General features: G+C 36.3%; 1 protein-coding gene across 4 annotated transcripts in view; it reads right to left on the bottom strand.

Moving 5' to 3' along the window:
• Positions 1 to 14625, bottom strand: part of PIK3CB (phosphatidylinositol-4,5-bisphosphate 3-kinase catalytic subunit beta) — a 195992-nt gene that overhangs the window by 11367 nt on the left and 170000 nt on the right. For all 4 annotated transcript variants that reach the window (XM_078071249.1, XM_036092139.2, XM_036092140.2 and 1 more), the window contains 3 exons: positions 14411 to 14589; positions 13505 to 13614; positions 11874 to 11952 (listed from right to left, as the gene is read on the bottom strand). In XM_078071249.1, coding sequence (XP_077927375.1) covers positions 11874 to 11952; positions 13505 to 13614; positions 14411 to 14589 — 368 coding nt within the window. The remainder of the gene's footprint in view (positions 1 to 11873; positions 11953 to 13504; positions 13615 to 14410; positions 14590 to 14625) is intronic.

The raw sequence follows: 14625 nt of genomic DNA, 5'->3' as shown, positions 1-14625 counted from the left end.
ATGTCCAGCGCAGAGCCCGACACAGGGCTTGATCTCACGACTCTGAGATCATAACCTTAGCCAAAATCAAGAGTCGGGCACTTAACCAACTGAGCCACCCAGGCTCCCCTGTAGGCATCGGAACTTTAAAGACAAAATTTTTAGCTCAGCCTTTCATAATTGAACATGACTCCTCATATGGTCTAAATCTGCTTTTAGCAAAGGAGACCACTTTGTAGCTTACGTGCTAACCTTGGAAAGAACCAATGAGTTACTAGCCTAAGCTTGGAAAGTCTCCCCTGTTTTTATGGGATAAATCAAGTAAAATCATTTTTGCAGGGGTTTACTTTATAGGAAAGGTCAGCAAACTTTTGGAGATTAAGCCAGATAGTAAATATTTTAGGCATTGCAGACTACTCAACTCTGCAGTTACAGCATAAAAGCAGTCACAGACAGTATGTAATCAAATGGGTTGTGGCTGTGTGCGAATAAAACTTTATATACAAACAGTGGGGGTTCCTGGGCGGGGGGGTGTAAACCAGATCCTCTGGGTTTATGTTCCTCACGTAGAGTTCACAATCATCCACTCCTCTTATCTATGCAGTATTGCCTATGTGTATGTGCTTGACTAAAAAACTTGCTACCTATTCCAAAATAATTCTACTTTTTACACAGTGGTATTAGAAATTCCTCCCAATTTAAAAGCAAAACTCTGTCTCTTATGGTGCTCAAAGGGTCCTTTTTAGATAATTTAAACTATAATCTCACTTCCTTATTTCAATCCCATCTATAAGTCCAATAAAAGTAACAATACCAACAGCAAATTGCTCTTTATATCTCAACAGCATGGAAGGATCTAAGACTAGAAAACTCCTTCTTTAAAGAAAAAAAAAAAAATCAATGGAAAGTTACATATTTGGGGCACCACAATACTTTGATAAACAAAGGGTACTAGAGATGTCCTATCATGATTGCTTTCTTGCTTAGACTGGTAAAATGAAAAAATGACATCAAGTATATAGTCTGAAAGACCTGGATTTGAATCTGGCTCCTTCACTTAGTAATTTTGTAACCTTTGACAAATTGTTTAAAATCCCTTGAGCCTTAATTTTCTCATCTGTTAAAAAGAAGTAACATGCGGCGCCTGGGTGGCTCAGTCGTTAAGCATCTGCCTTTGGCTCAGGTCATGATCCCAGGGTCCTGGGATCAAGCCCCACATTGGGCTCCCTGCTCTGCAGGAAGCCTGCTTCTCCCTCTCCCACCCCCACCCCCCCCGCTTGTGTTCCTGCTCTCGCTAACTCTCTGTCAAATAAATAAAATCTTAAAGAAAAAAAAATGTAACACAATCTCATAACAGTTTTTTAAGTTATATGATATTACATATGTGAAGAACCTAATACAACATCCAGCTCAGTCAATAAATAGCAAGTGTTTTAAGTTTAAAAAATCCTAAAATATATTTAGTAATGAAAATAACAATTCAAGTTTCAAAAATTAATCAGAAAACACTTATAATCTTAAAGGGATAAAGTCAATCACAAGTAAAACTATTTACAGCAAACTTGTAGACTAAGCTGCTATAGATACTAAAACACACAAAAAAAATGACAGGTAAAGTAAAAAAGGTTTCATAAATAGTTATGGTTAATAAAGAAAGAGAAAGAGAACTCTGGGTCCCAGAAATAAGATTATTCATAGCACTGGCTGAGGAAGTTACTGACTTGGTTGACATTTTAATGTCCATGAGAAAAGAGATATGGTGTTGGGCCCATAAGAGACAGAATCTGGACCTGAGATCCTATACAAGGCTGGGGATCTGAAAGCGCTGTCAAGTGTATGAAAAAGGAACTAGAAAATGTCTGCTCACGGACCAGAAGATGTAGCATGAAAGTCTGCCATCTACCTTGGGCACTGGATTGGGGGCGGGGGGAGGGGCGAGTTTTGTGAAAATGCAAAAACTCAAGACTTCCTACATTCTCATGAAATCCAAGTATAAACTACCTATGAAATCTGAGAACATAAAGGCAAAGAGTTAAAATAAAAACTGACTGATTGTGTGTAAAGACCTTGGGGAAGAGCACAAATTAAACTCAAACTCATTTTGGGAGGATAATTTCACACCCTAGGGAACAAAGGACCCTCAGAGAAAACACAATCCACACCAAAAGGGATTTAAAACCAAATTTTATCAACTACACAAGAAAATGAAATTGGATAATGTAGAAGAGAAATTTAGTGAATTAGAAGACAAAATACAAGAAACTACAAAGAATGTCACCTAAAGATGGGAAATAGGTAAGACAGGTTAAGAGACATGCAGGACAGAACAGGAAAGTCCAACACACCTCTATTAGTTGCAGAAGACTATGAGAGTGAAAGAAATGCAATACTGAAAAATATGGTTACATTTCGTAGGCACTAAAAGAAAATGTTATTTCCTCTCATTGAAAAGACACAATGAGAATGGAGGAGGAAAGATAAAAAGAAATCCATATACTAACAAAAACTGCAGAAACCAAAGGCAAAGAGAGATTTGTTTTCTGCAATGGGGCAAAAAAAAAAAAAAAAAAAAAAAAATACTATTTAGACTGACAGCAGACTTGTACAAAGTAACAGAGGTCAGAATACCAGGGAATAACATCTTCAAGGTTTCTAAGGAAAGCAGCTGTAAATTTAGATTTTAAAATTCTATAACCAGGTGATGTCTGCAAAAACAGGGAGTTAAGGACCTCTGAAAATCCAGTCTTCCATAAAAGCAACGAGAACACTAGCAAAAAATTGTCAGAATCGACTATTTGAGTAATATGGAAAAACAAGAGTTGCAGCAATCGGGGTGTTTTTTGAAGAAAATGGCCAAATCTCTGTTATTTTACCATGACATAGTCCAATTTCCCACCTTCCCAGTTCTGCACTAGACTTGACAATGAACAGTCCACAATCACAGTGAATACAGTAATCCAGTACCCATTAGAGGGGGCAAAATGGGGTTGGAACTCCTTTGGTCCCATTTCTGGAGCTGTCATTCTTCAAACTCTCTAGTGGTTCTCAGGGAGATCTCACTCACAATTCTATGTTTCTCTGATCTGAATCAGACCTCACCTACTGTGAACTGCCTTTTATTGGGGTGTTTTGAAAACAAAAAATCACAATCAACTAACACTGCAGCTACCTAAGGGGTAAGTAACAGTTGGGCAAATAACAGGCTAACCAAAAAGCTTAAAGGAAAAACTTGGGGAGTAAGTGTCCACAGAGGACAGTGAAAAACTCCAACATAATCATAGAAATCTATAAAGCTATGTGCATAGATACGGTTTTATGCATACCCAGAGGAGTATATAGCACAGCAAAGAATTTAGACGGTCATAGCTGTCACCTCTTTCTAACATTGAGACATTACACAAGTTAGGGCTAAGACACAGTTCTGAACTACCTGGCTGGCTGCTGAAGGAACTACCCTAACACATAGAGCCCCTCAATAAAGAATGGAAGACTTATAGATTTCAGGGACTCAAGGAAACCTTGGTCAATTACTAGTTGACCAATAAACTAACCAAGGACAGAAATCAGTAACCACATACAAGAAAGAATACAAACTTTACATAATTACTTCAGATAAATCACTAAATAAACAGACTGCAACAACACAAAACACTGAGGAATGATTAGAATCTGATTTTCAGAGCTGCCAAATTATTTAAAGTGTTTGGTTTCAACAAAAAAAATGTACGAGACATACAAAGAAACAATATTACCCATACGTAAGAAAAAAGCACCCTATAAAAAACGTCCCTGAGGAAGCCGAAATGCTAACATTTCAGACAAAACTTTTAAAACTTTTTTTTTTATAAAGATTTTATTTATTTTAGATAGAGAGGGCATGTGTGCACAAGTGGAGGGAGGGACAGAGGGAGAGAATCTCCAGCAAACTCCCTGATGAGCGTGGAGCTTGATCCCATGACCCATGACATCACATTTTAAAGGGCACCTGGGTGTCTCAGTCAGCTAAGTGTCCGACTCTTGATTTCAGCTCAGGTCATGATCTCAGGGTTGTGAGACTGAGCACCAAGTCTTGGACTCCATGCTACGCATGGAGCCTGCTTCCTGCTTAAGATTCTCTCTCTCACTCCTCTCCCTCTGCCCCTCCCCCCCCAACAAATAATAAAAATAAAACACCTGCTTTAAGTATGTCCAAAGAACTAAAAGAAACCATGTCTAAAGAACTAAAGTATGAAAATGATGAATCATCAAATAGAAACTATCAAGAGACAGAATTATTTAAATGACCCAAATAAAAATTATGCAGTTGGAAATTATAACTGAAATATAAAATTCACTAGAGGGACACAATAGCAGATTTGAGTAGCCCTAAGAAAAAATATGCAAACTTGAAGATAGGTCAAATATCCAATGAGAAGAACAAAAGAAAAAGAATGAAGAAAAATGAACACAACCAACAAGGACATAATGGTTGTGTCAGGAGAGGAAAAAAAAAAGGCAAAAAGAATTATCTGAAAAGAGTAAAGCTGAAAACCTCTCAAGATTAATGAAAAAAACAATCTATACATCTAAGAGGCTCAAATGAATTCAAATTCAAATGAAGTCAAAGTCAAATCCCAGTAGGCCTGGATATATTATAATCAAACTGTCAAGATTCAAAAAAGAGAATCTTGAAAACAACAAGAGAGATGTGATTCATCCCTTACAGAGACCACCCCACAACCCCTGCCGAATTAACTGATTTCTTATCAGAAATCTTGGCGGCTAGAAAGCAGTGTGAGGACACATTAAAATGTGCTGAAAGACTGAAAACTGAGAATTCAATATCCAGTCTATTCTTCAAAAACAAAGGAGAAATTAAGACTTCATAGATAAATAAAAACAGAGATGGAACAAAAGTTGGAGGACTCACTTCTGGATTTCAAAACTTAACACAAAGCCACAGTAATCAAGGCTGTGCATAAAGACAGACATGTAGATCAATGAAACAGAATTTAGACTTCAGGGAAAAAAACCCTCATATTTACATTCAATTAACACATGATAAGAGTATCAAGACAATTCACTGAAGAAAGAATAGTTTTCTCAACAATGGCACTGAGACAACTGGATATCCAAATACAAAAAAAGGAAACTGGACTCCTACAATATACCATATAAAAGTATTAACTAAAAATGGATCGACGATCTCTAGTATAAGGGTAAAAACTAAAACTTTCAGAAGAAAACGTAAGTGTAAACTTTCATGACATTGTATTAGGCAATGACTTCTTAAACCTGACACCAAAAACATAAAAAAAAAAAAAAACCAAGAAATAGATAAATTGGATTTCATCAAAATTAAAAACTTTGTGCATCAAAGGTCACTATCAATAAAGTGAAGAGACAACTCACAGAATGCAAGAAAACATTTGCAAATAATTTATTTAATAGGGTCTAGTATCTAAAATATATGAAGAATTCCCGTAACTCAAAAGTTAAGACAATCCAATTAAAAAATGAGCAAATGAGGGGTGTCTCGCTTGTTCAGTAGGAAGAACATGTGACTCTTATCTAGGGGTCATGAGTTTGAGCCCCATGTTGGCAGTAAAGATTACTGGGGAAAAAAAAAAAGGAATTAAAAAAAGAAAATGAGCAAAGGACTTGAACAGCTATATCTCCAAAGAGGATATACAAATGACCAATAAGTACATTAAAAGCTGGCCAACATCATTCATTATTAGGGAAATACAAATTAAAACCACAATGAGAAAACTAACAAAACTGCAAGCAGAAACTGACAAATGCCAATTATAATGGGAGGTTTTAACATATCTGTGAAGTGAAAAATAAGTAAAAATTTGATGAGAGCATAGATTTGGACAAACTTGATAAAATAGACTGATTTATAATCTTACTGCTAATAATTATAGCATATGGAATCTTTTCTCACAAATGGGATGTTTCAAAAAGTGGACATTTTTGTTAAAGCATAAAGAAATTCTTAAGAAATATGATATTGATATATACTGACCACATAATTCTGACAGTAAAGAAGTAAAATTAGAAATCAGAAACAACAGCAACAAAAAAATCCAATGCATTTGGAAGTTATAATAATTTAAACCAGATCAGGAGTTGAGCCTGTGGAAAGATGGCAGCAGAGCAGGAGGACCCTAGGCTCACCTCGTCCCATGAATACAACTAGATAACTATCAAATCATTCTAAATACCCCAGAAATCAACCTGAAGACTGGCAGAACAAACTCTACAACTAAAGGCAGAGAAGGGGCCACACTGAAAAAGGTAGGAAGTACAGAGAAACCACATAGGAGAGAAATGGACTGTGGCCACTGTGGTGGGGAGGGAGCCATGGTCATGGAGAATGGCGAGACACAGACTACCACACAGGGGAGCACACAGAGAAAACCAATCCCTATAGCTACTGGCTTGGAAAACAAGAGAGCCCAAATTTTTTGAGTTCTTACAACCAAGAGGGCTTAAAGCCTGGAGTTCTAAAGGTCAACACTGGGACCGTTCCTGGAGAGAAGGCAGGGCAAACAGCCTGCAAACATACAGCATGGAAACAGCTATCTGAAGAGTGCCTGGGGTGCACAGTGCAGAAGTTATTTGTTCATCTTGGAGCATCCCAGAGAAGCAGCCTTCAAGGAGAGACCCATCCAGAAACAAAGAAACTGGCAGGCACCATCTCCCTCCCCTGCCCCTCAGCATAAGTAGAGCCACCTGCTGGAACCAGCACAAAGCCAACACCCACTACGTAACTTGCTTACACCAAGCCTCCCCCTCCCCATGCTCTAGTGGATCTGCCCTTCCCAGTCCTTCTTGCCTTAGGCCCAGCACAGCAGGCCCCCTCTCCCAGAAGACTGCCCCAAACCCCTTCTAGCACCACATCTCTCCATCCAGGAGTTATGCAGGGCATTGGTTCCAGAGCCCTAGTTAAAACCACATTCAGGCCAGGGACCAAACACTGCCCATAATAGACAAAAAGAGCTTCTGCAAACTGGCCTTAATGATAAAAGAGCCAGGACACAAGAGCAGAGCACATGCAGCACACACTGGAGACACTCCTGGAAGTGCCAGGCCCTGCAGAACAGGGGACACGACACTGCAGGGCACTATAGGACCTCTTCATAATGCCATTACCCTCAAGAACAGGAGATGTAGCCAACTTTCCCAACACACAGAAACACGCACAGCAATTTGGACAAAATGAGAAGACAGAGGAATTTGTGCCAAATGAAAGAACATGACGGGCCATGATTAGAGATCTAAGTGAAACAGATGTAAGTAACATGCCTGAGAGAGAATTTAAAGTAATGATCATAAAGATACCCACTGGACTTGAAAAGTGGAAGACATCAGTGAGACCCTTAACACAGAGATAAAAAAATAACGAGAGATGAAGAGTGCAATAAACAAAATAAGAAACATGCTTGATGCAGTAACAGCAGGCTGGAAGAGCAGAGGAATGAATTAATAACCTAGAAGAATAATGGAAAGTAATCAAGATGAATAAAAGAGAGAAAAAAGATTATGTAAAATGAGAACAGACTTAGGGAACTCAGTGACTCCATCAAATGTAGTAACATTCACATTATAGGATTCCCAGAAGAAGACAGAAAAGGGGGCAGAGTATTTATTTGAAGAGGTTATAGCTGAAAACTTCCCTAATTTGGGGAAGGAAACATATCCAGATGTCACAGAGAACCCCCAACAAAATCAACAAAACCAGACCCACACCACGACATATTATAGTTAAAATGGCAAAATATAGTGATAAAGAAAAAATTTTAAAAGCAGCAAAACAATACCTAACTGATAAATTATTAAACACTACATCTGAAACTAATGATGTACTACATGCTGGCTAATTGAATTTAAATAAAAAAAAAATTTAAAGGCAGCGAGACAAAAGAAGACAGTTACATATAACAGAAACCCCATAAAGGCTATCAGGGGATTTTTTTTTTTTTTTTAATTTTGAGAGAGAGAGCATGAGTGGGGGCGGGCAGGGAACAGTGAGAGGGACAGAGAGAATCTTAAGCAGGCTCCATGCCCAGCGTGGAGCCGGACACAGGACTCAATCTCACAACCTGAGATCATGACCTGAGCCAAAATCAAGAGTCAAATGCTTGATTCAACTTGCTTGTCAAAAAAAAAGTCATTACAGAATAAACACAACTAAAAGGAAATCATAAAGAGGTAATCAATGATAAAATAGAAAAAAGATCAACAAAATTAGAAGCTCCTTCTTTTAAAATACTAAGAAGCAAACCTCTAGACCAATAAAGAAAAACAGTGCACATAAAATAATTTTATACATGCAAAAAAGGAGAAAAATTAAACACAGAAGAGGTTTTAAAATTATAAGAGGATGTTGTAAAAGATGTATGATAATAAACTTGAAAACATTGATGAACTGGGCAATTTTTAGCCTCTAGACTGACTCAAGAAGGAAAAAAATTCTCTTGAGTCCAATAACCATTAAGAAAAATCCGTAGTCGGGGCGCCTGGGTGGCTCAGTCATTAAGCGTCTGCCTTCGGCTCAGGTCATGATCCCAGGGTCCTGGAATCGAGCCCCGCATTGAGCTCCCTGCTCAGCGGGAAGCCTGCTTCTCCCTCTCCCACTCCCCTGCTTGTGGTTCCTGCTCTCGCTATGTCTCTGTCAGATAAAATCTTAAAAAAAAAAAAAAAAAAAAGAAAGAAAAAGAAAAAGATTTCAGTAGTCAAAAAAGACTTGGACTCCAAAAAAACCAACACCAGAACCAAACCTTTGCAGAGAGAGGAGAGGGAAAAACACACTAAGTTTGCAAATAAATAATTTGCAAAATAAAATATAGAAGAGTATCTTTTTTTTTTTTTTTTAAAGATTTTATTTATTTATTTGAGAGAGAGCACGACCAGGGTGAGGGGCAGGGGGAGAAGCCGGCTCTCCGCTGAGCAGGGAGCCCGATGCAGGGGTCGATACTGGCACTCCACGATCATAACCTGAGCCAAAGGCAGATGCTTATCTGACTGAGCCACCCAGGTGCCCCTAGAAGAATATCTTTAAAGATATTTGCACAGAGAAAAAACTTTTTTAAAAATAACATAACAAAAAATATAAACCTTAAAGGAAACTAGGTAATTTATAGCAGAGAGAAAAACACAGTACTTTTCAACACTGAAAACACAAAGAACCAAGCTATTTATAAAAGAAATGCGAATTAAAGTTCTATGAGATACCATGTTATATCCATTAGATTTGCAAAAAATCAACAAGTCTGATTGGCAAGGAGATATTTCTGGGTGATAACATAACACTGGTACAACCATTTGGACAATGGTAGTCAAGTTGAAAATACACAAGCCTTATGATGGAGCAATTTCATTTCCAGCTATATAAACTAAACACCTCTTCCAATTGTGAATAGTGAGCTGTTCAGAAGTGTTCAAACTCAAGTTTTTGTTATTGTTGGAAAAAACAACGAATGTAATAAAGCTAGTAACAGAAGAATGGATAAATTTTTATATTTATTCAAAGCATTAATGGAAGTGAAAATAACAAATTAGAACTTCATATTTTAATCTTAATAAATCCCAAAAAAGGTTGTGAGGAAAAAAAGTAGAAGTTGCATGTGATATAAAAGCATTTTATTTAAAGTTCAAAACACATAACAGATACCAAATGTATAGTTAAAGCACAAAAATATACATATTACAGCTTTAAAATAGTGGTTAATTCTGAAATGTGAGACGGCAGAGTAGGATGAGAATGCATTAACTTTATCTGCATGTTTAATTCCTTTTTTAAGAATAAGCTGGAAACATGCTAATAAGAAATATATATTTAGCAATTAAGTGATAGTTATTAAATTGCTAAATATATATTTATTAAGTCCCAATGTAAAAACATAAGAATTCTAAGTTATTTTCTGTACTTTCATGTATGAAATAGTCCACAATTTAGAAAAATAAAATATAAAGAATTAGGTAAAAGAGTTGAAAAGGTAAAACCATCAACTAGCATAGAAAAAAAGTTTAAAACTGTACGGACCTATATTACTATCATGAAACATGCTTACTGTTTTTTAATCCTTGATTAAAAAAAGAATATAAGCCTACTGAAGAAAACTACAGAACAGGTACACGAGGTGCGCCTGGCTAGCTCAGTCAGTAGAGCATGCCACTACTGATCTCAGGGTTGTGAGTTCAAGCCCCACACTGGGTGTAGAAATTACTTAAAAATAAAATGTTAAAAAAAAAAAAAGAAAGAAAGAAAAGAAATGGGTACATGAAGTAGAGGGTGAAATTGCCTTTAATTACATCACTCAGAAATAAAGTCTATTACCATTTTAGTTTCTGTCAACATTTTAGTGTGTCACTTTTCAGTGAGTTCTTAATACAGTTGAAATAATTCTATGAAAACACTTTTGCACCTCACTTTTTTTGACATTTGAAGATAAGCACTTTCTCCAAATTGTTAAACAATTCTCTATAAACAGTAATTTAAAATACCTGAAATACTTGGTCATATGGGTACGTTAATTATTTTTTTAAAGATTTATTTGAGAGAGAGAGAGAGGTGGGGGAAGGGCATGGGGAGGGGCAGAGGGAGAAGGAGACAAGCAGACTCCCTGCAGAGTGGGGAGCCTGACGCAGGGCTCGATCCCAGGTCCGAGATCATGACCTGAGCCGAAATCAAGAGTCAGACACTTAACCAGAGTGATCTAATTTTTTTTTAAAGCAAAGATGACCATCTTTGTGCATAAATTTGTCCCCTTTTTAAATTTTTTTTAATAGGCTCCAAGCCCAGCATGGAGCCCAATGCAGGGCTTGAACTCACCACCCTGAGATCAAGACCTGAGCTGAAATCAAGACTCAAACACTTAACCAACTGAACCACCCAGGCGCCCCTCCACATTTCTAATTTTAAAGTAAATTCTGGAAATATTGGATAGAGGATATAAAAAGAACTTGATACAGGGAGGTTTATATTAATTTACAAAGGTATATGAAAATATTTGTGTTTTTGTTGCTTCAACCGTATCTTAGACTAGTTTATCATTTAACAAAATCTTTGCTAGGAAATCAGTGGTATCCAACTATTCTTATAATTTGTACTTCTATACTGGAATTGACTGTGTTCATGTAATTATTAGTGTATTTATTTTGTATCTTATATGAATAGCTTTTTCACATCTTTTCTCCATATTTCTTTCTATAAGCTTTTTAAATATTTAGGATTATAGACTTCTGTCCTGTTCATTATGAATATTGTACCCAGTCTAAAGCTTGATTTTTAATTTTTTAGGTTTATAAGATTCAAATCTTATATTGTTATATAAATATAACCAATATTTTGTTTGTAATTATCTTCATTTACTCCTCACCTTAGAAGATTTGATAATGATTAAACTTTTAAAATCCATTATGTTTTCTTTTTTTCTGCTGCCATACACCTGCTGTTCTGCTGTCTACCGCTAATAATGGTGACAAGCTGAAAACCCTAAAAGCACCGCTGAGGTAGAGGAATCAATGTTACCAGGCTAAGAAGATGGGCAGGCCCTCCTCTGGCTTTGTCATTCCCATGACCACCAACCAGTGCATCCTCCATGAGAGCACCTTCAAAACCTTAGGTTAGATAGAGTGTGACTCTTGCTGTCTGTCTAGGCTTTACTGGAAGTTCAAGCCTCTTCTTTCTTTCTAGAATCTCTGTACATATACAGTCTTACATCTGATGATGCTTCAATAAGACAAATATTGACAGTACACCATAAAGTGTAAAATGCTATGTAAATATAACCACGAACAACAATTAATAATAATAGGAGGGAAGGAATAAAAAAGAAGTTTTAAAAATTTTGCTGTGGAAGGAATACAACATGAGACAAAAATAAATTCACTAGAAATCTCACCGAAGATCCAGACCAGCTTCTTTCCAAAGTAAATCCATCAAGCGCAGCATTTGGAGTGTCAACATATCTTGTCGTAAATCTACAGGGGGAAAAATCCTGCTTTATTATAAATGCTTTCCATTTTTGTCTCATAACATTAATTCAAGATTAGCTAATTCAGCCAGAATTAACTAAAACCACTGACAAATACTGTGCCAATATTTTCCCAAAATTTTAATGTTGACCATATTTATTTTGTTAAATATTAGGTTTAGGGGCGCCTGGGTGGCTCAGTGGGTTAAGTGGCTGCCTTCGGGTCAGGTCATGATCCCAAGGTCCTGGGATCGAGTCCTGCATCGGGATCCCTGCTCAGTGGGGAGTCTGCTTCTCCCTCTGCCCCTCACCCTGCTCTCATGCTCTCTCTCTCTAATAAATAAAATCTTAAAAAAAATATTAGGTTTATTGGTTAGCATGTGTCCATAACACTATTAACTAAATTAAGTTAAACAGTATTTTTAATTGGGGCACCTGGCTGGCTCTGTCGGTAGAACATGTGACTCTTAATCTTAGGGTCATGAGTTCAAGCCCCATGTTGGATGTAGAGATTACTTAAGAAAAAAACCCAGTATTTTTCATTGTTTACCAAATGTATGCTACTATACTAATTGTATGGATGCTGTAATACTATATAACACAGTAATGCTATACACACACACACACACACACACACACACACTATGTAACACAGAATCCATACAATTCACTCTGCTAATTTTTTTCTTTCCTGGTTGTGTTTAACAATGCACAGAAGTTCTTAAAAAAATAATTACTTAAAAATTATTTAAGTAATTATATGATGGGTTACAGAACTATAATAGTTGATTTTATTTATTATCACAGCTAAGGATAATTTTCAGCTAACAGAGAGCTGTAAAAGTACTGAGTTCCACATAATGACATTCATATGGTCAAGTGCAGTTAGATGTCTAGCAAAACACTACAAGTTCATTTTAAAATAGATAAAAGCACATTTACTTATGTTCCTTTAATGCCTTTTAATAAACTCAACATACAAATACTATAATCCTTATGGACACAAAGAACCTGAAGCTCAGTGAATTTTACGTGACTTGTCTATAATCATACAACTAACAAGTGGTGGTTGTCGTAACTGCCTTCTGGTTGGTGTAATCACCTCAGACGCATTTCCTTTCGAAAATATGAGTCAGTAAGATATTTTAATTAAAATACAAAACTATGACAGCAATATCAAAATTGTTATCCCTGAAACAGAATATATGAATATACTATTGAAAATATTCTCTTGTACTTCACAAGCTTTTTACCAAAGAATTAGACTTCGTATTTTGTAGGGAAAGAAGAGAAAGATTTATTAGAACAATGTATGTAAGTAAGCTGTAAACATTATTTTCTAAAAGGAAAAAAAAAGGGATTTAGGACATGCCAAATTCAACCTTATGACCATTGATAGCTACCTCTTGGCTAGGATCTGTTACACATTTACACATCACCTTTCAGATAAAGCAAACACAACAAATGAAAAATACTAAGGAATTTGGTACTGTGTAAGATGGCAACTGTATTAAAGAAAAAGCAGGAAGACAAAAAAAAAAAAAAACCTCAGTACATACCATCACCATTTTTAAAAATCACTCCAACTGAATCCTCACCAAACACTTTGTTGTTGTACACAAGCCACAAAGGCTTCATTTTGGAATCCATGTATTTACACTTTTCAACACTGAAATCAAGCAAGGGGAAAATTAGCCCACTTCAACTTAAAGAAATGGCAAGACTATAATTTTGCCATGATATATTAGATCTGGGGAAAACCCCCACCTGTTTCATTCAGGTCTGTAGAAGTGAGAACTAGAACATATCCTCTTGGTAAAAAAGTAACTAGGGCAACAGCTTTGGCTGGCATGTAGTGATGCCAGATGGGCTAGATTGAAAACCCAGATTCATCCTTCTCGTTACCTACATTTAAAATTCCTCCTTTTCTTTCTTTATTCTTCCTTACGTTATTATACGTAACCAGATCATATCACTGGATTAAAATCAGGAATATTATGAGTTCATTCTTGATTTCTTAAAAGAGGGATCAATTTTGAATACTGACATATGGGAATACATATCATTACTTTTCCATTAGTACTTTTGAAGGGAATAAAAAAGTGAGAAATAATCTTCCAAATTAATTTAAGATTTCATTTTGAAATAGGAAAATAAATTAGTAAATAATCTCTGATGGTTGCCAACATTTTGCACACATAGGATTTTTAACTCTTAGAACCCAGTAATATAGAAAACAAATTTAGTCACATACAATTGAAAGGAAAATAACTTGTAATAACTTTCATGAACCCCACAGGTAAATTTAGCTAATAGGCATACATCCTAATGCACACATTAACCTTGGAGAAATTTAAGATTTTCCTTCTGTAAATATATTGTACTTATGGAGGCTAACAGCTAGCCCTTTCTGCATTGCTATTTTCATGGAAAATTCACTGGGCAGAGCAAAGATGGTCACTTACTAGAGTTCTGAGAGGATAACACATGGATTCAGAGGCGACTGCAGGTCAGAGAGGGCTTCCCGGTAAGCATTCTGTTTTAAACAAGTATGCATGGCCTCCTTCCCTTTGGCTCTGTTTAGCTTCATTGCATTCAGTTTGATTAAACTATTTAAAGTTTTTAACTTATTGAGTGCTTCAACCTGAAAAATAAGTTTCCCCACCAACAAAATTTATTT

The sequence above is a fragment of the Halichoerus grypus genome, chromosome 1 (assembly GCF_964656455.1).
Source record: "Halichoerus grypus chromosome 1, mHalGry1.hap1.1, whole genome shotgun sequence".
NCBI lineage: Eukaryota > Metazoa > Chordata > Mammalia > Carnivora > Phocidae > Halichoerus > Halichoerus grypus.
This window is presented reverse-complemented; position numbering and strand designations above follow the sequence as displayed.